The 27,130-nt window shown below is 50.1% G+C and overlaps 3 protein-coding genes across 3 annotated transcripts; 2 read left to right on the plus strand and 1 right to left on the minus strand.

Annotated features, from left to right (window-relative positions):
• Positions 1 to 818: 818 nt before the first annotated feature.
• chrnb1 (cholinergic receptor, nicotinic, beta 1 (muscle)) lies at positions 819 to 11,261 on the plus strand. Its single transcript, XM_062449977.1, is given in 10 exon segments — positions 819 to 847; positions 1,220 to 1,328; positions 1,918 to 2,062; positions 2,364 to 2,549; positions 3,806 to 4,029; positions 6,620 to 6,798; positions 9,360 to 9,507; positions 10,087 to 10,144; positions 10,147 to 10,788; positions 10,837 to 11,261. Coding segments are annotated over 9 exon segments (1,164 nt in total). The 3' UTR covers positions 10,233 to 10,788; positions 10,837 to 11,261.
• Positions 5,267 to 5,993, minus strand: LOC134009882 (complement C1q-like protein 2). The gene has a single exon (XM_062449631.1). It carries the CDS (start codon positions 5,934 to 5,936, stop codon positions 5,355 to 5,357), a length of 582 nt encoding a protein of 193 aa, XP_062305615.1. The 5' UTR covers positions 5,937 to 5,993; the 3' UTR covers positions 5,267 to 5,354.
• A 2,048-nt stretch (positions 11,262 to 13,309) lies between the features above and the next one.
• Positions 13,310 to 23,510, plus strand: chrnb1l (cholinergic receptor, nicotinic, beta 1 (muscle) like). The gene is made up of 11 exons (XM_062449661.1): positions 13,310 to 13,640; positions 15,076 to 15,209; positions 15,583 to 15,627; positions 16,412 to 16,521; positions 16,738 to 16,846; positions 16,974 to 17,121; positions 17,334 to 17,519; positions 17,747 to 17,970; positions 18,310 to 18,491; positions 22,320 to 22,458; positions 22,949 to 23,510. Exons 1-11 carry the CDS (start codon positions 13,568 to 13,570, stop codon positions 23,087 to 23,089), a joined length of 1,491 nt encoding a protein of 496 aa, XP_062305645.1. The 5' UTR covers positions 13,310 to 13,567; the 3' UTR covers positions 23,090 to 23,510.
• Positions 23,511 to 27,130: the final 3,620 nt, after the last annotated feature.

Genomic DNA, 27,130 nt, shown 5'->3' on the forward strand with positions numbered 1-27,130 from the left:
CTGGCACTTGTAACACTTGCACTAAGTGTGGATGATGTTGCCCAATTCTTTTTGGGGGATATTGTTTAATGGGCCCAGAATGAAGCCAATTATCATTCAACACCATGGCCTGTCTTTAATGGTTTACTGGCCACTGGACAGGTCAGTTGGGTAGTTGGACATCCCCTCTATTGAACATGCATGGTCACGCATACACACACACATACACACGCACACACACACACACAGACACAACACACATACAACACACACACATACACACAACACACACCTTCCTACCAAACACCCAGTCAGTGTAGATGGCTCGTATTATAACCGTGCTGTAAATATCCCCTCCGCTCCATTCATCACTGCTTTATAGGCAATAAGCAGCATGGCTCCCCAATAACAGAACCACTGGCTCTGAACAGTCACTCAAGCTAGGAACGCACTGGCTCTGAACCACACAGGCCATGCACACACACACTCTGGACCTGTGCAGCCACTGTGCTGTACACTGATCTATGTTTCCAGGCCACTGGCTGTACACTGACTATGTTTCCAGGCCACTGTGCTGTACACTGACTGTGTAACCAGGCCACTGTGCTGTACACTGACTATGTTTCCAGGCCACTGTGCTGTACACTGACTGTGTAACCAGGCCACTGTGCTGTACACTGACTATGTTTCCAGGCCACTGTGCCTGTACACTGACTGTGTAACCAGGCCACTGTGCTGTACACTGACTGACTGCTAAATCTGTGTGTCTAATTGGGTTGATGTCTCTGTTGTGTATTGCATTATGAGCTTAATGCAGCTACAACTATGCCACTTCCAATATGGCCGTGCCAATAAGAGGGTGGACTCAGTGAGTGGGGTAGTGTGAATGAGTCTCCTCTGTGTTGACGCTAAAAGCCCAACCCCCTACCCTCTTTTCACACTCTCCTTCACTCTTCCTTCTTTCCTGTGCGCTCTCTCTCGCTCTCTCTGTAGCAATTATGGCATTCTCTCTCTCCCTCTCTCCCTCTCTCTCCCTCCCTCTCTCTATCTGTATTACTGATGGTCTTCTCTTTTTCCTTTCTCTCCCTTTGTTTCCCTCCCTCTCTCTTTCTCTCTCCTCCTCTCCTCTCTCTCTCTCACTCTCTCTCCTCTCTCTCTCCTCTCTCTCATCATCTCTCTCTCCTCTCTCTCTCTCTCCCTATCTCTCTCTCCCTCTCCTCTCTCTCCTCTCTCTCTGTAGTAATGATGGCGTATTTGACGTAGCTCTCCATGTCCATGTCCAGGCCTATAGTAATGGGAGAGTCACCTGGATGCCCCCTGCCCTCTACTGCAGCTCCTGTGGGGTCAAGGTGACACACACACACACACACTCTCACACACACACACTCAGAATCATACTAGATTCGATTTAAGTGTAAAATTGGATGTAAGCGTGGGATAAAGATCTGTATCTCTGAAACCCAATGTCCAAAAGGGACAGAAAATATTTGTATCTGTGAGCGCGTTGCACACTCCACACTTTTGGCCATGTTTCATCGTCCGGTTAGGAGTCAAAAAGATGTTCAACCTGCAACACCTACGGTTCCCACGGTAACTTCTGTGTGTAGCAGAGTGCTAGCTAGGTAGCAGAGCAACCTATACAAACAAGCTTGGGGTGTAGAATGCATGTGACATGCCACAGCCTGGCTGAGAGTGAGTTTGGGCTTTTAGGGAGGGGCTCAAAAATCATAATTGAAAATAACATTTGATCAATCGCCCAGCCCTAACAGACACACAAGCACACATGTAGACACACACTTGCAAATGTACTCCGATACAGAACCTGAGCCACAATTTCAGCTTCCAGCAATCCTTTCTTAACATCTCCTCTACTTTCTACTTCCTGTGTCTATACTTTCTACTTCTTCCTGTGTCTATACTTTCTACTTCTGTGTCTAGGTGACGTACTTCCCCTTCGACTGGCAGAACTGCACCATGGTGTTCCACTCCTACACCTACGACGCCTCAGAGATCGACCTGCAGCTCGCTCTGGACTCCAAGGGCAACGAGATCAAGGAGATGCTGTATGACGGGGGTTACAGTGGTGAGGAGAACTGAAGGGACACACTGAAGTGGGAATGAAGCAGGACAAGCAGGTTGACGGATGGACAGATGGATAGGTGAATGGATGGATGGGTTGAAAGACAGATGGGTGGGCGGGTGAATTGATGGGTGGTTGGATGGAGGGATGGATGGATGGACTAACGGATGGATGGGCAAGATGGACGGAAGGGTAGACGGACAGACAGCTTACAGTGTATCTCACCCCACGACCCACATCATACCTGGTGAACCCAGAACCCCACCCCGAGCTTGACCTCCGACCTTTCACCCCTGCCCCGCAGAGAGCGGCGAGTGGTACATTCGTCACCAGCCCAGCAGGAAGAACGTGCGCGACGACCTGTACGAGGACATCACCTTCTACCTGATCATCGAGAGGAAGCCCCTCTACTACGTCTTCAACATCATCATCCCCTGCATCCTCATCACCATCATCGCCATCTTCAACTTCTACCTGCCCCCCGACGCAGGTAGGGCACGCCACGGAGGGGACGGCCTGGAAATAAGAGACTGCGTTGTTGTCTGGTCACAAAGATTTGACTTTCGCTTTCGTTACCACAGAAGTCATTTCAGCTGCTGTTGTGTAGTTATTCATGTAGTTTAGCTTGCAGCTTGACTCGGTAAGCCTCCATTTCTAACTATAAGACTGTGGATGGGACACTGTGTCCAAATACAAGAGGGAGCTTCTCAGTGTGTGTGTGTGTGTATGTGTGGAGTATAACGATGTTCATACTCTAGGGCTTATTCTCATGTAAACTCAAGGGTGACCACAGTCATATAGCGCTGCTTTATAGGCACACATAAACACACACACACATCTAGTAGGCTCCCCTCAGTGACAGTAGTGGCCATGCATAGCGACAGAGAACACGCCACAAGGACACATTTAAGCTCCGGTGATCCCAGGAGGACTATGTATGGAAACCTCTCTCTCGCTCTCTTTCTCTCTATCTCTCTCTCCTTCTTCTGAGCTGGCAGGACCCTCCCCTCAAGGTCTTTTTTTTGTGCGTGGCACAAAAAAGCTATGCTGAATGCATAGCTATATGTGTTTGACGGCATTTCAAAGGTCCACAAGCACGGGAGATGTGTCTTTGTAACAGCAGTCATTTTTTATATCCGTGAGGTAGAAACACACATAGACTTTGATATGGTGTTAGTGGACATGTAAAAAAACGTTTTCAGTCACTTACTTTTAGTGAAGGAGTGCACATAACATTAAACATGGCATCCTTTCTGGGCCCCACACCCCGATCAGAATGGGGGATGAATTCCCCATCAGTGTCATTACTGCTGAATTACACGGGCCAGCTACTGTTGGACCACCCTGCTCGGTCCTGGCCTGCCCTGCTAACAACATGCTACAAATCATCAAAGATCTGTTAGATCCTGGGTCAGGCCCTCCTTCAGGAACACATCCTGCTCTATAAATCCCTCTGCATGCCATTAACCTGACCACGGGAGCCTGCCTTGAGTGTGTGTGTGTGTGCGTGAGTGCGTGAGTGTGTGTCAATGATCTGTGGCGTTTCCCTGTGGCGAGAAGCACGCGCGCTGTGCGAGCACGCGTGGGCGTGCGTCTGTAAATGATTGGCGGCGCGTCCCCGTGGCGACCAGCGCGTGCGTACGCGTGTGCAGCGCGCGCGCGCGCGTGTGTGTAAATGATCGACGGCGAACCCTGTGTGTGTGTGTTTAACCCCTCTCTCTCTCCCCCTGCCTCCCTCTCCCCCAGGGGAGAAGATGGGTCTGTCCATCAACGTCCTCCTCACCCTCACCGTGTTCCTGCTGCTGCTGGCGGACAAGGTCCCCGAGACCTCCCTGGGGGTGCCCATCATCGTCAACTACCTCATGTTCACCATGATCCTGGTCACCTGCTCCGTCATCCTCAGCGTGGTGGTCCTCAACCTGCACCACCGCTCCCCCAGCACCCACATCATGCCCCACTGGGTCCGCAAGGTGAGTCGGGGCCCCACTCGGGCGGGAAACTGATTTTGTGACTGATTGCAAAACTCTAGCGAATGGGGCCCCTTTGTCGTGCTGTCATTCTAGGGTTGCTGGCATGTTTTTTCGATTTTCAATTTATTTTAAGGAATGACAGTGTCTGTGTGAGACACGTTTCTTAACGTGCGACGTGAGATCAGGCCCATGGATCACATCCCAGACCTAGCGACAGGAACAGGGAAGTCGCTGTGCAGATTTTCCTTTCCTATGATTTCATCCCAGTGGGGGGGGGGGGGGGGGGGGGGGGGGCGGGGCAAATAGAGTGACGGTGTGTTTGTGTCTGTGTGAGCCCCTGCGCATCCTTATCAGAGGAACGACACCTAAATGAACACTTACGATAGTCAGAATGAAGCAGGGAAGGACAAGATATGGACCACGTCTTCCTTTGGAGTCGGTCTCCAAGAGGAGAAGAAGAAATTGAATTAAGGCTTTGCTGTTCCGACATCCTGTCCAGAGTGTTACACCATTAACCTCCATCAATGGCTTTGGCCCCTACATTATTTCAAGGTAATTACAGACCTGGTTGGCAGCTTTGGTGCAGCATCCAGACTCGTCACCTCCCTATGGTGCAACAGTCGCCCGAGACACACAGGACATTTGCACGTTGTAAAGGGAGGAAACTGTTTCGAAATAAGGAGGTTCAAAAAAGATTGAGAGAGTTCTCTCACATGAGTTTCAAAAGATGTGTATGTGTGGTAAAAATATATGAAAATGGTAAACGGACTTCATTTAACGGCAGCTCCAGGCACACCCGAAACACATTCCATTTTGCCTCTCATTCACACACACACACACACACACACTCACACACCGACGGCCTGCCCATCGGGAGCAACATGACGTTCAGTGTCTTGCTCAAGGAGTGTGTGTGTGTGTGTGTGTGTGTGTGTGTGTGTGTGTGTGTGTGTGTGTGTGTGTGTGTGTGTGTGTGTGTGTGTGTGTGTGTGAGAAACTGATAGAGTATACAGTTCTATCCTACAGTATTCTATACTATACTCTATAGTGTATGTATAGTTCTGGTGGTGGATACTCAATCATCAAGTAGAGAGACACAGGAACCACAGTCTGAGAGACTTCTCTATATAGTATACAGTTCTATCCTACAGTATTCTATACTATACTCTATAGTGTATGTATAGTTCAGGGGGTGGATTTAAAAGAGAGGGAATGAGACAAGGTGTAACATACTTCTTTATTGTCCAATGCAGAAAACACGTACATGTTTTCAGCAGTGACAGTCTGATCTTAGTCTGATCATCACAACTTTAGCAGTGTTCCACTCACACAGTGAAGAGCAGGAAGCCACTGAAGATGTTGTTATCGTTTAAAGTTAAGGTATCAATATCGTTTATGGCATCACCTAGGATCCTGTGACCTGCAGGTAGACGTGTGTAGATGACATCTCCATCTTTCAGCTCTACGATCACCGTGTTCTGAACATACTGATGTGTACTGCCATTATTCATCTTCCACTGAGACATCAGTTTTTTGTCGTTCTTGAACAGGAAAACTGACACCCCATAATGGGAACGATCATCCATGCCAGTGAAACTGAACAGGTAGACTCCTTTCACTGGTGCAGTGAAGATTCCAGTGACTGGGTTGTAGGCTCCGCCGATGTTGGTGATGACATTGGGGTAGACCAGGGTTGTGTCTGCGCAGAAGGGTCCCACTGGTGAAGTTATACTTGCAGAGAAAGCCACCTTTCTGCTGTCATTGTTCACCTCGATCTCTGCCTGTCTGGTCTGCAGATCTTTGTTCTCTCTCTCCAGCTTCTCCACTCGAGCCTTCAGCTCAGCCAAGATGTCAGGCTGGTCTGTAGATCCTCCACAGGTACTAGGGCTCTGGTACATTGATGACATTCTCAAATCAAGTCAACTCTTCAGTTCAGCGTATGTGACTGCAGGTCTGCGATGGTGTGTGGTTCTGTGAGGTTCAGTCCCCAGCTTTATATACACATGCTGCTCTCTTCCTCCTCATTTTCCTCCTTATCTTCTTGTCTTTCGTCACGTATTCGTGTAGAAAATACTTAGAACATGCATATGCTGCTGGGAAACGTTTACAATCACACATCCGATGAGCTGACTCAGTTTTATCATCAGACCAAAGGCCGTTTTTTTCCTACCATCTGTTTTCTCTCTACTTCCTCTTTACACCAATATCACACAACAGTAATTTGTATTTTTGCACTTTGTACTACTTACACACACCTTGTCCGTGCACAGGGGAGGGTTGCATATTAACCACGGTTACACTAACACCACGTAACCACTCCCTATGTTGTCATCTGATACTGTATTGTAACTCTCCCTTCTCCTCCCCCCCACTTCCCTGATCTCCCCCTTTGACCCCCTCCATCTCCTCCTCTCTCCTCCCCCCCACTTCCCTGATCTCCCCCTTTGACCCCCTCCATCTCCTCCCCTTCCTCCTTTTCTTCACTCATTTCACCCCCTCTGCCTTCCCCTCTTCCTTCTTGCACCTCCCCCACTCGACTCTACCAACCTACCAACACAATCCTTACCCCCCCCCCCCCCCCCCCCCACAGATTTTCCTCCACCTGTTGCCCCCCTACCTGGGCATGCTGCGGCCCAAGGTGGAGCCCCCCCTGTCCCTGGAGAAGCCCCTCCACAGGGAGAACTCCATGGCCGTCAGCCGTCGACCTGCAGCGGACGAGTACTTCATCCGCAAACCCAACACCTCCTTCCTCTTCCCCAAGCCCAACAGGTGAGGTCAAGGGTCAGGGTTTGGGGGGGGGGGTGGAATTGTATCCTTAAAGGTCTGAGGTCCGAAGAATTAGTCTTTATCTGTTTATTCTTGCAGCAAGGAGGAGCCGTTCTAAAACAGTACCAAAACGATATCTGGATGAGAAGGCTCTCTAAACATGACCTTATCTGAGCACTCTTTTAACCAGTTAGTTCCATGTTACATGATCAGTTCAAAAGTTCATGTCTAACAAAAAGAGGAACTGTACAATGTGCAAGGAGAGAAAGGAAACAGGCTGTAGAACTGAACACAGATGTTCAACACTAGAGACAGAGATTAAGACAAGAAAGAGGAAGAACACAATCCCTGCTGTGTGGGCAGAACCACCAGGGGCAAACAGTCAAGTTGGTTAGACAACACGTCAGCAAGCGGAAACTTAACAAAGGCCAAAGATGATTCTAGACATCTTAAAGAAAGTGATTTTCTATTACAGGGGAGAAGGGGTCAAAGGGGATATATAGAGGGGTTATCTTAAGGTAAAGCCAGAGCGTTCATACACACACACACACACACACACACACACACACACACACACACACTGAGGAGGAAAACCCAGACATGTGCAGCTTTATCAACCCCATGAGCACAGTCCTCTCTCCAGTCGAAATCACTTCCTCAGGGACCTGAAGTGTGGGTCCAGGAGAGACTGGGGGATCTGAGTGGGAAATCATTGCTAAAATAATAATGGCCAGCACAAATCGCTCTTGACACATTAGCCCAGCGATCGTGTGTGTGTGTGTGTCGAGGGGTGGGGGGGCAGGAGAGAAGTGCAAGACTATTCGAGCGATTCGATGAGGCAGCAGTATCTCCCTTGAGCCCCTTCCCCACCTCATACACACACACACACACACACTCTCTCACACAAGCACACACACACACACACTCTCACACAAGCACACACACCCCTCCTCTCTTATAACCCATGCCCAACCTTTTTAATTGGTTTTACTGCGTGTCTTGGCACAGTCGGTGGCCAGTCTTAGTTGAATTAGACTCCCTCATTAGTCATCTGCATTCCTGATGAAATGATGCTCTGAGGGGATGGAGTGAGGAATGGAGAGGGCGGGGAGAGAGGAGGGGCCATCGGGTCAGAGAGGAAGTATGGCAAAGATGTATGGCAGGGAGTCAGGTGGCTGAGCGGTGAGGGAATCGGGCTAGTAATCCGAAGGTCGCCAGTTCGATTCCCGGTCATGCAAACTGACGTTGTGTCCTTGGGCAAGGCACTTCACCCTACTTGCCTCGGGGGAATGTCCCTGTACTTACTGTAAGTCGCTCTGGATAAGAGCGTCTGCTAAATGTAAATGTAAAGATGAATTGTAAAAGCGGTAGATTCGATCCTCCAATCGGATCTAGCGACTGTGTTCCTCTCCCCTCAGTACTGGATATGACAGCCTGAGTCAAACACACACACACATCACCAGTTGTGCCCATCGCTTCCCCAGTCTTGAAACCCTCTGCGGGACACCACAACAAGTTTGGTGGCTGGATGAACTGAGAGTTGAGTTGAACAGCTACAGCACCACACTACCCCCTGGTGGCGATCTGAGTGACCTGCAAACAGTATCTTTTTTTTTTTAAGTAGAAATAAGCTAAGTGTGAGTTTGATGAACCAGACAGATGTGATGCCTCATGGGATGTGGGAGAGGGAGTATTAATCTGCTTCCATGAGTGAGATCAGCCCAATATGATGAGTCTATGAGTCTAGGAGTTCACACAATAGGACGTACGAGTTATGGGATATGTCTGTGAGCACTGTTTCAGTTCACACACACACACACACACAACACAACACAGAGAGAGAGGCACACACAGCACACTCACACAAGCGCACATGGAAAAAGAAAATGTGTCTTTGCTCAAGGACACACTCAAGCACCAGCATGAACCTCACAAGCTGTGCCCCCCCCTCCATCTCAAACACCAACCTGGCAACCGGCCACATCTTAACCTTTCGAACCCTTGTTACCCATAGCAACCTCCAACTGTAAGTCCTGGCATCCCATAACTCACCACTGTGACACAGGGCAACAATTCACCATGGGAGACGTCTCTGTTTCCCCCCTTCCCTCTTCCCTTCCTGAGAACAGCAGAGTGTTAGCGTGGTTAGCGTGTTAGCGTTAGCCCGCTAGCTAAAGAGCTGAGGGAGAGTTTTGACCTTCTCCACTGTCTTTGTGGGAAGGAAATGCAGAGTCGTTCTTATATAAACACTGTTGGTATTTCACAGCTTTTAATTAGTGATGACTGGTGAGAACTTTGGTGAACTGGTTTCTTCAAATTCTGGGTGTTGTGTGTGGTTGTGTGTGCTAGGAGTAACCTGTGGGGTTTGACATTTTGAGTGATTTGATCTGAGTCCTAATTTCTGTTCTTTCAGTTGCGTTTTGGCATCTTGTTTTAAACATTGTTTTTAAATACAAAACACATTTCAGTACATTTCAACACAATATTAGATAGGCTACAAGAGACTACAACTTTGGCAATGTTCCATGAACATCCCTTCATTCTGTGTGTGTGTGTGTGTACAGGTACCAGTCGGAGGGCATGTGTACTGACCTGAGGGAAGTTCATCGACGGCCCAGCCACTACCTCACCCTGCCCCCTGAACTCAAGTCAGCCATCCGGGCCATCACATACATCGCTGAGCAACTGCAGGCGGAGAAGGACTTTGCGGCTGTGAGTCCCACACACACACATTCACACACTAACACACTCATAGTTTTGCTGTTTTACTGTATGACTGCCTTCTTCACAGGCTACGTTCCTGTCCTGCTTCTAGCTATTTCTGTCAGTCATTCCTTTTCTTGTTGTTTTCTGCTTTCCACCTTTTCTCTCTTCCTGCTCGTTCTTTCTCCTGTTCTTCCACTTTTCTTCTTTTCACTCTCATTCCTTCCCTCTCCCACCCTTCCCTCCTTCCCTCTCCCACCCCTCCCTCCCACCCCTCCCTCCCTCCCACCCCTCCCTCCCACCCCCTCCTCCCTCCCACCCCTCCCTCCCTCCCACCCCTCCCTCCCTCCCACCCCTCCTCCCTCCCTCCCACCCCTCCCTCCCTCCCACCCCTCCCTCCCACCCCTACCCTCCCTCCCACCCCTCCCTCCCTCCCACCCACCCCTCCCTCCCACCCCTCCCTCCCACCCCCTCCTCCCTCCCACCCCTCCCTCCCACCCCTCCCTCCCTCCCTCCCTCCCACCCCTCCCTCCCTCCAACCCCTCCCTCCCACCCCTCCCTCCCTCCCGCCCACCCTTCCTCCCCTAGTTGAGGGAGGACTGGCAGTACGTTGCCATGGTGGTGGACCGCCTCTTCTTCTGGACCTTTGTATCTTCACCACAGTGGGCACCCTGGGCATCTTCACCAACGCCAGCTTCAACCACACTCCTACCGACCCCTTCAAATACCCCTAACACACACCCCACAGACATAACCCACACACACCCCACAGACAGCCCACAGACATAGTCCACACACACCCCACAGACAGCCCATAGACACCCCCCAAAGACACCCCCCACAGACACACCCCACAGACAGCCCACAGACACACCCCACATGCCCTACACACACGCCCCACACACACCCCACCGACACACCCTACACAATCACAAACTCCCTGTACGCTCAGTCTTAGTGCCGCTAAACACACGCCTTTCCACATGCATACACTCTCATCTTCACTCATGCCAGCTTCAAGCACAGCAACCCCCCCACACACACACACACACCCCTGACAGTAATACAAAAATTATCATCCTGACACTTACAACCCCAGTCTGAATTCATGCACAGTCTTGACAGCTTCACTGGCTGCTGTGGTGCCGAGATGAACAGACATATGATATGATAATATAAGTGTTCCCCGTGTCTGTGTGGAGTGTCCTAGAGTAGGCTGTAGCTGTGGCCGTACGGGGGGGGGTTTCAGAGGGTGTTTCACCCTGTGTTTCAGAGGGTGTTTCACCCTGTGTTTCAGAGGGTGTTTCACCCTGTGTTTCAGAGGGTGTTTCAGAGGAGTGTGACGGCTTGTGAACACGTCAACACAGAGAGATACAGGTGCTTTAACGTAATGTATGCAGTTCAGTTTTTGTTTGAGAATGTGCAATGTGTGTGTGTGTGTGTGTGTGTGAGTGAGTGAGTGAGTGAGTGAGTGAGTGAGTGAGTGAGTGGAAGCTATTCTTGTGTCCCTAGTGGAGAATAGCACGCATAACTCAATTCACCAGCTGCATCAATAGCTGGTGGAATTCTCATTATAGAAGAGACCTGTTTTATCCTGGACACACATACACGCACATACACACACAGAAGCACGTGCACAAACACCACACATACACACAAAATACACCGGCAAAGACTCACTTATACACCTGCCCTGTTTGGCCCGTTGTTCATTTGTTTTTGTTGTTTTTAAATAAAGATCTGAAGAACCATATCAAAGGCTACATCTGTTTGTCAGAATGTTATTCCCGTGCTGTGAGGCATTGTCACCTGGTGGCCTTTCTATTTTTACCTTAACACACACACCCAAACACACACACCCACAGTGGTCACACCACTGGGACCTCTGGGACAGAAAGGACACTGGACTGCAGTACAGGCCAAAGGGCTTCCCTAATCCATGTGTGTGTGTGTGTGTGGGTGTGTGTGTGTGTGTGCTGTATGTGAGTTGCGTAAACCGGAGAGCAAGACCATGTTCTCTCCCAGTCAACTGGGAAGATTTATGAGCTGTTTGTGTTTGTGTTCTCTCTGGAAACGCCGATAGGAACGCCACCTTTCTGCCTCTGGGAAGGGATGACACACTGAATGAGAGAGGGAGGAGAGAGAGGGAAGGGGAGAGACGGAGAGGGAAGGGGAGAGGGAAGGAGAGGAAGGGGAGAGACGGAGAGGGAAGGGGAGAGGGAAGGGGAGAGGGAAGGGGAGAGACGGAGAGGGAAGGGGAGAGGGAGGAGAGAGAGGGAAGGGGAGAGACGGAGAGGGAAGGGGAGAGGGAAGGGGAGAGACGGAGATAGAGAGAGGAAAGGGGAGAGACGGAGAGGGAGAGAGGGAGAGGGAAGGGGAGAGACGGAAGGGGAGAGAGGGAGAGGGAAGGGGAGAGGGAAGGGGAGAGAGGGAGATAGAGAGAGGAAAGGGGAGAGACGGAGAGGGAAGGGGAGAGGGAAGGGGAGAGACGGAGAGGGAAGGGGAGAGGGAAGGGGAGAGAGGGAAGGGGAGAGAGGGAGATAGAGAGAGGAAAGGGGAGAGACGGAGAGGGAGAGAGGGAGAGGGAAGGGGAGAGACGGAAGGGGAGAGAGGGAGAGGGAAGGGGAGAGGGAAGGGGAGAGAGGGAGATAGAGAGAGGGAAGGGGAGAGACGGAGAGGGAAGGGGAGAGGGAAGGGGAGAGAGGGAGATAGAGAGAGGGAAGGGGAGAGAGGGAGAGAGGGAAGGGGAGAGAGGGAGATAGAGAGAGGGAAGGGGAGAGAGGGAGAGAGGGAAGGGGAGAGAGGGAGAGGGAAGGGGAGAGAGGGAAGGGGATGAGAGCGGTAGGTTGAGAGTGACAGAGGGAGAGAGAGAGTGGGATTGGTTGGGACGGTGATGGAAAGGGAGGGATAGGAATCTGCGCTGGGATAATAGAAGAAGTGTGGTCGACACAGATGGGGGGCAGAACGCAAGAGAGAGAGAGAAATGTCACTGAGGAAGGGAGCCACCAATATAATGACTTTAAATGTATCCAATGACGTAGACTGGACTGTGTACACTGCTGACCGTGTGTGTGTGTGTCGTCCATGTTATTTCATGGACTGTCGGTGGGCTGGATTTTCCCCAGCGTTTCCAATGCTCTGCATAACACACTGGAGATACCTACCATCCCACCAGTGACAGAGAAGTGGAGAAAGAGAGGGAGAGAGAGGGAGGGAGGGAGAGAGAGAGAGAGAGGGAGAGAGGGAGGGAGATGCAGAGTGCGTGGGGGAGGAGGTGAAAAAGAGGGGTAAGAGGCGAGGGAAAGAAGTAGAGAGAAGGGGAGGAGAAAGAAAGAGTGAGGGAAGGAAAAAAAGAAGGAGGTTCAGGACTAGAGAGAGGGAGCAACAGGGCAAACACCAATTAGACAGACAGATGTACAGACAGTGATTCGTGTGAAGCTCATGAGGGGGTGTCAGAGCAGCTTGCACGCTATAATACGTGTGGAACCTCACCCTTCCTCCCACCCCCCGTCATCGCTCCCTAAGGGGTCGTGGGTTCTTGATCATCTAACACACACACACACACAAAAATCCCTATTGTCATACCACCCCTCCTCCCCCCTCTCCTCGCCACCCCCAGACCTCAGCCCGGTCTGGGGGTGGCGAGGACCAACAGGTGCCTGCCTGGGACACTTTGCGGTCCCTAAAGCATTCCTGTCCCCCGTCACTCCCAGCGGACGCAGCCAATCGGGCCGGCTCGTCACTCGGTGGGTGACGCGCACCAGGAGAAAAATTGGGTCTGAACGCACGACCCCCCCGAACCCTGTCTGAAACGATCGGCATAGCTACACCCTGCTGCATGCCTCGGACGCTTGCCTCACTGACTCCTAACTGGAAGTGTGTGTGTGTTTACAGCGAAGAGAGTGTGTGTGTGTGTGAGGGTTTGGTGGAGATTGGAGTTTGGATTGACCGGGGAGGTTGAGGGAGACCAGGTTTGCTGCGCACGGGATTGTGGGTACCGGGTGCGGTGGATGTTCAGGGCGTCTGGAAGCGGGCAAGGGGAAGAGGCAGCGGACTGAGGAGGAGGAGGATGATGAAGATTGGAGGAAGGATGGATAGTCTCCTCGTGCTTGTGTTGGGCTGCCTCTTTCTCACACTCACTGGTAAGGCAAGTGTGTGTGTGTTTGTGCTATATGTGAGTTCATGTTGGTTGCTCATGTGGGAGATACACACAAACACAGTAGCTGTTCCCTGCGGAGGTTGGCTTTAAGTTGCCATTCCACTGTGAAAGTCACGTACACACAATATTCATACATTCCACTCTGTACATTTTGACAATATTCCGATATACTTTACTTTAAACGATATTTTACACTTGGTTCTCGGGAACCCCAGTTGCTGTTGTGTATCAAATGGCTGACCAAAAGTGACAGAGGAACAAAGTGGTTGGTGTTGTCATTGGCATTGACCTTGTGACCCAGTGGAGGGTTAGTAGAACACATGGACCCCTTCATGCCAGCATGTGACCTCTGGCTAACTTCTTCTTCTGGGTCCCTCAGTTGGCCTGGTATTGTCTTTATGTGCCCCCCCTTTGTCCGGGTGTTTCAGTCCCTGTGTCAGGGTGTTTCTGTGTCCGGGTGTTTCAGTCCCTGTGTCAGGGTGTTTCTGTGTCCGGGTGTTTCAGTCCCTGTGTCAGGGTGTTTCTGTGTCCGGGTGTTTCAGTCCCTGTGTCAGGGTGTTTCTGTGTCCGGGTGTTTCAGTCCCTGTGTCAGGGTGTTTCTGTGTCCGGGTGTTTCAGTCCCTGTGTCAGGGTGTTTCTGTGTCCGGGTGTTTCAGTCCCTGTGTCAGGGTGTTTCTGTGTCCGGGTGTTTCAGTCCCTGTGTCAGGGTGTTTCTGTGTCCGGGTGTTTCAGTCCCTGTGTCAGGGTGTTTCTGTAATGAAGGGATGAAGAGATAAAGGGAGGTGGACAGAGGAAAAAAGAAATAGACTGCAACTACTTGAAAAGTAGTCGAGCTAAGAAAACCAGCCACAGAAAAGTGCCCCACTCAGACTGTAATGACAAAAGACACTCTTTCCGGATACGAAGAGTCTATCATCACATGATTGGGTGGTAATCAGACTCTATTTTGATCCCAGGTTGTGCTGGTATGCCAGCCATGTCTTTGATCCAGACCCATGCAGTGTGGATTACAAGTGCTCTGTCACCTTTGCTGCCCATTGTACACCACCTGCCATCCGCCTGGTCTCTTCTTTCACCCCCAGGCTTTTTCCTTATCTTTCACGCTTGCTTTTTTTGCTCGTCTTTGACCATTTCTCCCAGTACGTTTCATGTTTATCTTCAACTGTTCTCACTCTCATTCTTGTCTCGTTCCTCCTCTGCAAATATCTCCTCCTGCTCCCTCTTTCCCCCCCACAACTGTTTACCCTCGCTCCTTTTCCCTACATCTGCCCTTCCCTCCCACCCTCCAACCCCCCTTCCCTCCTTCCCTGGCCTCCTGGCCTCCTCCCTGCCTCCCCTTCCCTGGCCTCCTGGCCTCCTGGCTTCCTCCCTGCCTCCCCTTCCCTGGCCTCCTGGCCTCCTCCCTGCCTCCCCTCCAGCTGCGTCAGAGAGCGAGCGGAAGCTCCACCAGAAGCTGTTTGAGAACTACAACCTGAAGGTGCGCCCGGCCCGGTCCTGGGAGGAGAAGGTCATGGTGAGAGTGGGGATGACCCTCTCCCAGCTCGTCAGCCTGGTACGACACACACACCAAAGCTCGACAGAACCCACAGGGTGTTCCATAAAGGCTGCAGCGACACAGCCATGGGGCTAATGTTTCGGAATCGCCTTGCCAGCCGCTCATTCGTTCAGCAGCCATTCAGGCAGCCTGCCATCCAGTCATTTAGGCAGCCAGACATCCAGTCATTCAGTCGGGCAGGCAGGCGGCCAGCCAGCCAGCCAGTCAGGCCCAGGCAGGCGGGCGGCAGTGACAGGCGCTGTTTTCGATGGTGTGGAGCCTCCAATCATGCAGAGCCTATTAGCCTTCATTGGGCAGGATTGAGTGAAGTGGGCTGCCTCGCCCAACCAGATTCAACGGCTCGCTAACGTCTGTGTCTCTTCGCCTGCAGAACGAGAAGAATGAAGAGATGACAACCAACGTGTTCATGAATCTGGTGAGAGCAAACCCCATTCATCTTCATCACCCTCGCTTCTCCTCTTCCCTGCCTCCCCGCAACCCCACCCCATTTCACTTCCCAAATGGGCTTGTCACTTTTCATAACTGCAAATTATTTTGTTCTTTATCTGGCTCCTACTCTCTCTCCTCTTGCTCTCTCTCTCTCTCTCTCTCTCTCTCTCTCACTAACTCTCTCTTGCTCTCTCTCACAAACTCTCTCTCTCTTGCTCTCTCTCTCACTCTCTCTTGCTCCCTCTCTCTCACTCTCTCTTTGCTTCTTTCTCTCTCTCTCTTTCTCTCTGTCTCTTTCTTTATTATTTCGAAGCCTCCCTCCACTGCTCCCTTCTTCTCTCATCCTAATTAGAATTCTGAAGGGCCTGAGTATGTGTGACAGTGTGTGTGTGTGTGTGCGTGTGTGTGTGTGTGTGTGCGTGTGTGTGTGTGTGCGTGTGTGCGTGTGACTGTTTGACAGCACAGTTTGTATCGGCAGGGTGTAAATGACTTATCAAAGACAGGCAAAACAGCTTTATAAATGACAGCATTATACGACAGCACAGAGCTAATGATTTCGCCTCCTGTCAGTTCCTATGCTGCCCAGCCAATCCCCTCTTTTTTCACATTCTATCCTTCTCTATTGTCCTCTCTCCCTCTACCTGTCCAAAACAGTCTTTTTTTTTTTTCTTACAGTAATGTAATTACCTAATTTATGCCTCTCTTTTGATGAGGGATTCATCTCTCTGTTTACGATAGTCTGTCTCTTTTGATTTCCCGCCGCTCCCCAGGCATGGACAGACTACAGGTTGTCATGGGACCCTAAGAACTACGATAACATCGACGTTCTCAGGATCCCACCCAACAAGGTGTGGCGTCCAGACATCTACCTCATCAACAAGTGAGCTTCATGTTCCTGCCACTTCCTCTTACCGTCACATGACATTATGACATCATCACTTCATCTGGTTTACATTGCCCAGAAAGTTAATAGACTTTAATGACAGTGTTGCTTGCTAATAAAGTTCATAATATCACATTGATGTTTCTCTTTTACATACTGGATATCAGGCTTTCTAATTGGTTGTCCTTCATGTGTGTCTTGTCGTGCTTCCAGTAACGATGGCCAGTTTGACGTGGCCCTGTATGTCAATGTTCTGGTGTACAGTGACGGAACCATCAACTGGCTTCCCCCGGCCATCTACCGTAGTAGCTGTTCTATCGAGGTATCATTTCCGGTGATGTCCCAAAGTGGTGCAAAGTTCCATTTAAAGAAATATTCTCTTTAATATTGAGAACAAGCTACTGTTGTTGGACATTTCGACTCCAGCATTAACGCCTCCTCTCCTGTAGGTGGCGTATTTTCCTTTTGACTGGCAGAACTGCACCATGGTGTTCCGCTCTTACACCTACGACGCCTCAGAGGTGGAGCTGCAGTACTTCCTGGATGACAACGGCAAAGAAATCCAAGAGATCGTTATCGACGAAAATGCCTTCACTGGTCAGTCACTGATCTTTCTAATCCTTTGGGACCTTTCCTCTTCCAATTCCTCACTTCCTCTGGCCTCCTTTATCTTATCTGACTGGTCTATCACTTCCCATAATTATTCTTCCCTCTCTCTCACCCTCTCTTTTTCCCTTACTCTCCATCCATCCTTCCCTCCCTCCTCCCCCCCCTCCCCCCTCCCCCCCCCCCCCCCCCCCCTCTGATAGAGAATGGTGAGTGGGCCATCTGCCACAAGCCCAGCCGGAAGAACGTGCGGGAGGACCTGTACGAGGACATCACCTTCTACCTGATCATCGAGAGGAAGCCTCTCTTCTACATCGTCAACATCATCGTGCCCTGCATCCTCACCATGGTGCTGGCCATCTTCGTCTTCTACCTTCCCCCTGGAGCAGGTGAGAGCCTGCCTGATGTGTCCATGGACATGGGAGAGATTCTGGGGGAACGTGGCCGTTTTTGGAGGGAAATCTGTTTGCGATGGTAAAGAGGGGATGTCAGGAAATTGGTGTCTTTGGATTTTACTTACACCTCTACTGAACCACACCCAAATAATTGTACACAGCAGATCCAGACCCTCGATATCCTCTCACCTGTTGCCCCAAATCCCCTTCTCTGTCCCCAGGTGAGAAGATGACCCTCTCCATCTCTGTCCTCATCGCCCTCACTGTCTTCATGCTGCTGCTGGCAGACAAGGTCCCCGAGACATCCCTGGCCATCCCCATCATTGTCAACTACGTCATGTTCACCATGATCCTGGTCACCTGCTCTGTCATCCTCAGCGTGGTGGTCCTCAACCTGCACCACCGCTCCTCCAGCACCCACATCATGCCCCACTGGGTCCGCAAGGTGAGGTAGCTGCCTGCGGGGCGGCGGTAGAGAGACAGACAGACGGACACTGTAGATAGACAGGGAACAGTTTGAGTGGGGCTCTATAGTGTGTGAGTTAGGAATGTGCCCGGCTACTTAAGACAATGTTTGTAATGCTAACTTGTCCTGAGAGGACTTTCCCAACTCTTAGTTTGTTGCCATATATACTTGTTTATCAGTTAATACTATATCAGTTATCCCACCTTAACCCCAGCAGGTGATGAGGTTATCTGAAAAGATTACAAGCTAACAGCTAAATGCTAACCATTTATCCATACACGTAGCTGTTTGAAGCTAACCACCAGCTCTCATCCTCAGATCTTCATCCACTTCCTGCCGAAGTACCTGGGCATGCAGCGGCCGGAGACGGAGGAACGTCCGGCGGAGGAGGAGGAGCCTAGCAACGACACACCGCTGCAGAGTATTGGCGGCCGCAGGCTGGCCGGGGAGTACCTCTTCAGGAAGATCAACCCTGAGCTGGTCCTACCCTGGAGAGGCAGGTAACTCACAGGCAGAGAGGCCAGCGGAGGCAGGCTTATCTATGGGGAAAAGTAGTGTAACACAGCCGGGATTCGAACCGCTGACTGTCGGCACTGGAACCCAAAACTCAAGAGAGTAGGACTCAAGTTTCATCTGTTTTATCGATGATAGTCACCATGTGTATTCCACATTTTTCCACCATGTTGTTGGTTTCTGTGTTATCGGTTTGGTCTATTGGGTCAATGTGGTTCTGTTTTAATTAGTCCTAGAACTTTGGAAAACACTATAACTATTCCTGAGTCAGGGGTGATTATACTGCCGGCCATTCTGGCTAGCAGTCCTAAGATTGAGGCTGTGCAGATATTTGCTGATATCGATGTTCTTCTGGCACGGCTATTTCTTTGAATGTAAATTACACCCAGCCAGAGAATGAATCTTCCTCAAAGTCCACAGTCTTGGCCAAAATCTAAACACATTCTGTCTAGAGCCAAACTAGCTATTACTGTTAGGTACACAATGTTCTGGGCTTGGCATGAGGATAGGACCTGCCCACACTAGAACATTGAAACTGTTTTAAAGTACGAGTTTATGTTCGAAAATCCATAAGAAATGACTCGCTGGAAGGGAGGAATAAACCTGCCACGAACAAGAACCAAGTGTACTATTCCACGACCACTTTTTTTTGTTTTTGTGTGAACATTGGTGCTGATATCACCCTATGTGCTAACACTAACTAGCACTGCTCTGCCTGTGAAACCTGTGCCCATGAAGCCCACTGTCGAGCTCCAACATTAGGGTGCGTCCACAGAAGCTACCACGCTACCTCTATCGCCTCTGCGCTGCCCCACTCAGCAGTGATATACGTCTGACACTTTCACAGGGTGGGCAGAGTAATCCGCCACAGCCATCCCCAGCCTTGCCACCCCGTGTGGGGCTCGTAAACAAGCCGGCGGCCCCAAGGCTGGCACTGCGCTGGGCATCATGCAAGGCCAAGGGCACCAGCTCCGTCAGTCCCAGCTAAGCCGGCCGGCCCGGGCCACAGTCGCCACGGCCTAAGCCTCTGTTTAGTTTGGGCATTAGGGGGTAATCCCGGAGAAAAGGAGGGAGGGGTGAGGACGGGCCCGGGTGAATGGCGAGGAGGTGTGGAGTGATGGGGAATTGGGGCTTTAGTGGTTCTGGTGAGGAGGGCCGGGTGGTGGAAGTGGGGGCCGTGGGGGAGGGAGGTGGGGTTGGATGGTGACTGGAAATAATATTAGTGATTGAGGGGAGTGAGAGAGAGATTGAGACAGAGGCTCCTCTGTCGACTGTCCACACCACTTGCTCGATGTCTCTCTCTCTCTCTCTCTCTCTCTCTCTCTCTCTCTCTCTCTCTGTCTCTCTGTCTCTCTCTCTCTGTCTCTCTGTCTCTCCGTCTCTCTTTCGCTCTTCCTGTCAGGAAGCTAGTTAGAAGCCAGGTACTTCACACCGAATTTACAAGTACCATGTCTTACAAGTATGTCTTTGCGTGTGTGTGTGTGTGTGTGCGCGCGTGTGTGTACGTGTCATAGAGACAAGGCTCCATCTGTCAGTGGTAATGAATAGAAGCCCTGGAATGTTTCTGGCACACAGCAGACAGATCTGGGCATAGCTGAGCTCTGAGCTGTGGACACACGCACACACACACAAGCCCCTCTCTCTCTTTCTCTCCGTCTCTCTTTCCCCTCTCGCTCTTTCGTCCTCTCTCTTCCTCTCTCCCTTATTCACACACAAACACACACAAACACACACCCCCCCCCCTTTTTTTCTGAGGCTCCTCCTGTTTTTTCTGTTCGAGCGGACATCCGTTGTCACAATGTCGCCCCGTGACCTTGGTGACATGTCGTGTTCCCCTCCTGCCGCCCTGCCTCTCGTGGTGCCACCCCGTCAGGGGTTATGCCCACACCAAGGTGCCAGTCTGACAGGTGGGGCCTGGTGCCAGTCTGGGGGAGTTTAGGAGGTGATAGTTGGTGAAGCCCGTTCACACATGCACACACAGAGCAGCATACCCACCCATACATGTCGGTACATACATACATACATACATACATACATACATACAATAAGACACACATGAATGATTCTCACACACTCTCACACACACGCCTTTCAGCAGAGTTTGTGCGATGGGGTCAGGCACGAGGACAGGTGTGGTAAAGAACATGCAACCTGAAATACCAATAGAGCAACATCCTCTACACAGCCTCACATTCAGGATAATGACTTTCACTGTTTCATAGATAGGTGAATACATTACTTTTTATCCCCCATGAACTAATCTACTGTACAGCAATCTTTCCCATACCTACTATAGATAGACTTTTACTGTACTGCATTGGTTTCCAGAGACTGTGCTGTAGTTGATATGAAGATAAACCGATGGACATGCTGACAGATAAATGGATATGGTTTGTAAATTGATTTGAAACAATGGGCAGATTGAAATATTTAGAAATAGACTAATGGCAAGATGGAGTGTTAGGACTAGAGTGTTTTGTGGAAAGATCTAATGGCATACATGAAGATAGATAGAGTTCTAGATTGTGTGAGACTGAGAGACCGAGACACAGGCCAGCAGTCGAGGGGTGGACGTTCGGGTGCTGGGCGGGGCAGAGAGAGGGGCAGAGAGAGGGCCGAGAGAGGGGCAGAGAGAGGGCCGAGAGAGGGCCGAGAGAGGGCCAGAGGCACAGGCAGGGTGCGTGACTGCTACACATTAACACCCTGTTTGTGGGGGGAAGCTGAGTTGGGAAGGTGGTGGTGTATGTGTGTGCGGGGGGGGGGGGGGGGGGGGCATGGTCGTGTGTGGGGTCAACTCAGCTGGACTATATCTGGGAGATATATGGAGGCACCTGTGTGTTGGCCAGTGAGGATGTGTTGTGTTGTATGTGGGTGTGTGTGTGTGTGTGTGTGTGTGTCGTGGCCAGGGAGGATGTGTGGTGTGTGTGTTGGTTAGTGATTGCTGTATGTGTGTCAGGTCACAGCAGAAAACTCCCATTTCCCCTCAATTATTGTCAGAGAAGACAATGAATATATTACCATGGATGTTCTCAGTACTGCACAAACAATTCCATGAATAGGATTACAAGGGAATGCGTCATGGTTGACTATCACTATGTTAGTGTTCATGTTCAGGGGTATGTGTGTGTGTGGGGGGGGACGTGTCATTCACCATTGAGCAGAGGGGACACAAGGACACACACAACCCGATCTATCAAGACTCACGGGTCCACGCAGACAAGACTAATGAAGACCCTTTGACTTCCACAGGAGCTAAGCCTCTGGAGGGGAATATGACGGGGGGGGGGGGGGGGGGGACCTAGGAGAGGCGGGGTGAGGCAGGGGAGCTGCTGGGGCTGCTGTGTTGAGGAGGGCAGGTGGCAGGAGAGCAGCAGGGAACAGGGCCAGGGTACGTGGATCGTGCTGGGAGTCCTTCAAGAGGGACAGCCTCATGCCCAGGGGTGCTTTCAGTGGTGCGCTCGTGCGTTGGTGTGTGACGAGGGTTCCAGGGGGTTGTGTGCGTGGGTGGCCTCCCTTCGTTTAGCGCTGGAGCTTCTCGTTCTTTATATTCATTTATATTTCTGTCTCTCTCCTGTTTATCTCAACTCTTCATCTCTCTCTCTCTCTCTCTCTCTCTCTCTCTCTCTCTCTCTCTCTCTCTCTCTCTCTTCTACTCTGTCAATATCTCTCTCTTTCATTCTCCATATGTCTCACTCAATCATTCTCTCTCTCTCTCTCCCTCTCTCTCTCTCTCTCTCTCTCTCTCTCTCTCTCTCTCTCTCTCTCTCTCTCTCTCTCTCCCTTTGTCTCTGTCTCTCTCCCTCTCTCCCTCTTAGGAGTGACAGTACAGTGCAGTTACAGAAGTTCTTTGACAGTGACAACTACTGCCTGGTACTCCCCCCGGACCTCAAGTCAGCCATTGCTGCTGTCACATACATGGCTGAGCAACTCAGGAAGCAGGACACAGACGACTCAGTGAGCCCCACACACACACACACAGGCACACACACATACACACAGGCACACACACACAGGCACACACACACATACACAGAGGCACACACACACAGGCACACACACATACAGGCACACACACACAGGCACACACACACATACACACAGGCACACACACACAGGCACACACACACACAAGCTCACGCACACACACAGGCACACACACACACACGGGCACACACACACGCACACATACACACTCACTTTCATTAAAATACACTTTTTTTCACACACACACCCACACACACACACACAGAACTGCTTGGTTCAGCACACATGCGCACCCGTTCATCCAGATTGTTTTTCAGTCCATCTCCATTCTCCTGTCACAGAGCATAATGTTCCCAGCATGCTCTGCTGGTGTCCATGTGTCACTGCATATTTACACTACTGTCTCAACACTGCTCTGTGTGTGTGTGTGTGTGTGTGTGTGTGTGTGTGTGTTTCCCAGATGACAGGAGACTGGCAGTACATAGCCTTAGTGCTGGACAGACTGTTTTTCTGGCTGTTTGTGATTATCACCACCCTGGGTACCCTGGCCATGTTCCTGGACGCCAGCTTCAACTACACCCCTGACCAACCCTTCCCCTGAGCACACGCACACATATACACACACAGGTATACATACATGAGCTAAACATGTCAGTGTACACACACTCCAATAACCCTTTTACCATACACACACTGTCTGGTGCTTATAAGATCCCAACTACATCTTAGAACTATACTACCCATTATTCCAGTGATGTTGCCTGCCACATCCACCCATGTATAATGCCACCTATTCATTAGGAGGCCTACAAATGATGGAGAAAGATCTTAGTATTACTTTTACTACCTGTTCTCCGATTATTTCACAATAGTGATGTTACTGACTAGTATAGACATGTAGTTACAGATATTGTTTATAGTTAATATAACATAAATAATAATATTTATATATGGTATGAATGTCATACATTGGGATTGTATGTTTGAAATCAAGGTTTGAAATACACTACAGTTTAAACATGCTTCTTTCGTCTTTAACCAGAGATTAGCTTTGAAATGTGCTACGAAAGTTATTAATTGTGCTTATTATGCTTTTCAACATTTCTACCATGTCATTAATGGGATACGTAAAAGATAACACTTCGTCATCTATCTACCTATTGTAATCGTGAGCAGGTGAGCAGAAAGGACCAGACAAATCGAATATTTCTTCTCCTGTGCATTTAAAGAACTCTCCTTTCTGCTCCATGAATGGTGACATCCATCACTGTGGTAGGCTGGCTCCCCTGCACTGAGAAGGGGTTTATCTGTGGACGGGATGAAGTCTCTGAAAGCACAATTAGCTTCCTCTGAGGAAGGCATATGTCTTCCCTTTCTCCACGATTAACCGCGGCATCCCATAATCACCCTATGATAATCCGATAAATTATGTTGATTTATAACCTCCGGGAAGATTTGCGGAAGGGTAGGTTGGAGATTGAGGGAGTTTTCACCGGGGCGAGAAAGTACGGGGAAAAGGTTATTTCAACATCTGCAGTTGTTTACATCGGCAGAAGGGGGCAGTAGACTGCTGTGTATCTATTGGATACTGGTTATGAGTTGATGATAACAGCAAAGGTTGCAACAGCACGGTGGATTGCACTTACTTAACCATCGTAAAAAAAAATAAAAAAAAGGGGTTCTAAGAAATTCCTGTTTTTACAATTCCAAAGATATGGCCCCCCAGTGGTCCAATGTCAACAACACACTCAAAACGGTTACATAACCTTGCTACACTGAACGACCCCCATCTTCTCCCCAATTTGAACTCTGCTCTATTCAATAATGTTCCTGCCTAGTAACCTCATTCTCCTGCCCCAATTCTTCCAGCGTTGTGGTCCTTCATGAGAGCCTGAGAAAAACTGAGGGGCTCCACTCAGCCCCTGGACCTTAACCATCAAAACAAAAGCATGATGAGGGTCAATGCTCAAGTCTTATATAGTTATTTCCATGTTTGAATTCACCAGCATTTGGTTTTAGATTCTGCCTGGTACACTGTGTCAATAGATTAACCCTGGGCTCTCTATGCCAACAATGTATGTTGCCTGTTTTTAACTAGGGTAACTAATACACTGCCTTGGGGTCTTTTTTGTGAATTGCAGAGCTTAAAAACATGTTGACACTTCCAATAAGACTGTAGAGCAAGATGTCCTGAGGAGAGAGAACATTGCCGTTCTCTCTAATTACATCACAGGCCCACACGAGAGAGAGAAAGAAAAAATGACCTCTGAAGTTCAGGGCCGAGTCTTGGAGCTGCCCTGCTGCTCTCGGACAAAAGACCCCCAATCTCCTTGCATAAGAAGACTGGAGGGGTCCAGAGCGGAGCTGGGCGCCGCTGGCTTCAGCCAACACTGAGGCTTTCAGGGGGGAAAACCCTATGGTTTCCCTGTGTGGTTTATTGCTAACGCCTCGCTGGCTTCTAAGGAGGCTCCAACCGCACTCTAATCACTCCAATTGCTCACTTCAGACCAATAGGGGGGCCGAGGGAGGCCGAGAGGGGGGCCAATAGGGGGGCCGAGGGAGGCCGAGAGGGGGGCCGAGAGGGGGGAAAACAGGCCCAGAAGTGTAAGGGCAAGTGTCCTTATTTGAAGCTGATTTAGCTGTTTTGCTGCTCTCCTCTCGCTGCTTTGTGCGGCCCGCTCAGCCAACAAGACGAATGTGTGTTTATGCAACAAAAAAAAAGGGTGTTGTGAAAAGAGAGAGGGTGAGAGAGAGGGTAGAAACCCCTGTTTCTTTTGTGTGCCTGGCAACTCTGGCCCTGGTTGGCATGCCGGCCAAGAGGACGTCAGATAAATCACGTAACCAAGGGTAACCATGCCAGTTTGTGCCGGAAAGAGGGGATTCCAGGAGCGTTCGTCTTCTTCCCTTCCTCCCTCTCCTCTGCCTCCTCATATATCCTCTTCTAGATATCCAGCTCTCCTCCTCTACCTTCTTCTCTCACCTCTCCTCCTCATCCTCTCATTTCCCTCCTCCTCTTCCTTGACTCCCGTTCTTGTTGCGGTCAAGCCATAGCAGGTCGTCCGATTTATAGGAAACGTCTCCCCAGCGACAAAAAGCTCATTGTTGATCTGCAAACCCCAGCATGAAGGCCCTAAGCCAGGCTCGGGTCCCAGCACCACACTGAGGGCAGGAAATGGAGGTAGAGAGGAGAAGGCGGGAATGGGAGGAGAGGTACAGAGAGAGGCGGAGGGGTGGAGGTGGCAGCCAGGGGACATCCTGTTTTGTGGGAAACACCCATTCCAGCAGAAACACACATAACACTGTGATGGGTTCATCATAAAAGCGATGTTAATCTCGCACACCCGTACCTTGCTAACCCTTTCAGTAGTTTGGCGAGATAAACATTTCCTCATGGGCTGCTATGTTATTGCTAAGCAACTTTGAAATCGCGCACACATACTGTACTGTGCATACATGCACATCTTCTCACACACACACACACGTGAAAACACACTCTTTCACACACACACACAAACACAATGGTGCACGCACATACACACACTGGCGCCAGTCTTGTGCTCCTGGGACAATGGCCCGTTTTGTTTCTGATCCCACCAGGAAGTAGCCACACTGGGTTGATTGATTAATCCAGAGGGACAGATGCTATGTAATTAGCCTGGAAGCTGCCCTGCAGACTAAGGCCAGCAACCCTGGGGTCAACTCATGCTATATCATCCACTACTGGGGGTCAACTCGTGCTGTATGATCCACTACCGGTGTCATGTCATGGCTATATGATCCACTCCAGGTGTCATGTAAAAGTTGTACAGTCCACCTTGGTGTCATGTAATAGTTGTAAAGTCAACTCCTGGTATATTTACATTGCATTTTGTAATTTAGCAGATGCTCTTATCCAGAGCGACTTACAGTAAGTACAGGGACTTTCCCCCCGAGACAAGTAGAGTGAAGTGCCTTGCCCAAGGACACAACGTCATTTGACACAGCCAGGAATCAAACCAGCGACCTTCTGATTACTAGCCCAATTCTCTAACCGCTCAGCCACCTGACTCCCCCTGACTGGTATCATGTAATAGTTGTACAGTCCTCTCCTGTTGTCATGGAGAAGCAACATGTGGGTATCCCAGAGTGCAATGCCAAGTCTGGTCTACAGCTGTTCACTCACAGGGATGTTGGTGTCTGTGTATAGTACATTGTCCGGGTAAGATGGTTTATTGGCGCGAGGAAATTCCTCGAGTCCCGTCTTAAAGTCTGAGACGGGACTATAACGTCTATAACGGTAAATGTGTCTGTAAAGAATTTAAGGACGATCGAAACCCATGGATGTTAGCTTTGTGAAGTGAATAGATGAATGGTCTTGGCCTGGGTTTTATGACTGCTATTTTAGTGTATGGCATTCACGAGATCGGGGTACACCCTATTGTCTGGAGCGAAAGGGAACGTCAGACGGTTGGGGTACAGTGTGTTGTGTGGAGAGAAAGAGAAGCTGTGATTGAATTACAGCCGCTGTACCTATTTAGCGGATCTGGGACAGTGGTGTTAGTATCCCACGCTTGTTCTCACATGGATGCATGCATACATACACAAAGAAAGCGAGAGGAAGTGATTAAAAAATGACCAAAATGATCATTTTAAAATGTGTTAA

This window comes from Osmerus eperlanus, chromosome 23 (assembly GCF_963692335.1).
Source record: "Osmerus eperlanus chromosome 23, fOsmEpe2.1, whole genome shotgun sequence".
In the NCBI taxonomy this organism is placed as follows: domain Eukaryota; kingdom Metazoa; phylum Chordata; class Actinopteri; order Osmeriformes; family Osmeridae; genus Osmerus; species Osmerus eperlanus.

Bases quoted from the DNA above. Each gene is read 5' to 3' on its own strand.
- LOC134009882 (XM_062449631.1), bottom strand. From the start codon at position 5,936: ATGTCATCAATGTACCAGAGCCCTAGTACCTGTGGAGGATCTACAGAC.
- chrnb1l (XM_062449661.1), top strand. From the start codon at position 13,568: ATGATGAAGATTGGAGGAAGGATGGATAGTCTCCTCGTGCTTGTGTTG. The intron at 13,641-15,075 runs GTAAGGCAAGTG...CCTCCCCTCCAG, and splicing joins CCTCTTTCTCACACTCACTG to CTGCGTCAGAGAGCGAGCGG. The intron at 18,492-22,319 runs GTAACTCACAGG...TCTCCCTCTTAG, and splicing joins GTCCTACCCTGGAGAGGCAG to GAGTGACAGTACAGTGCAGT.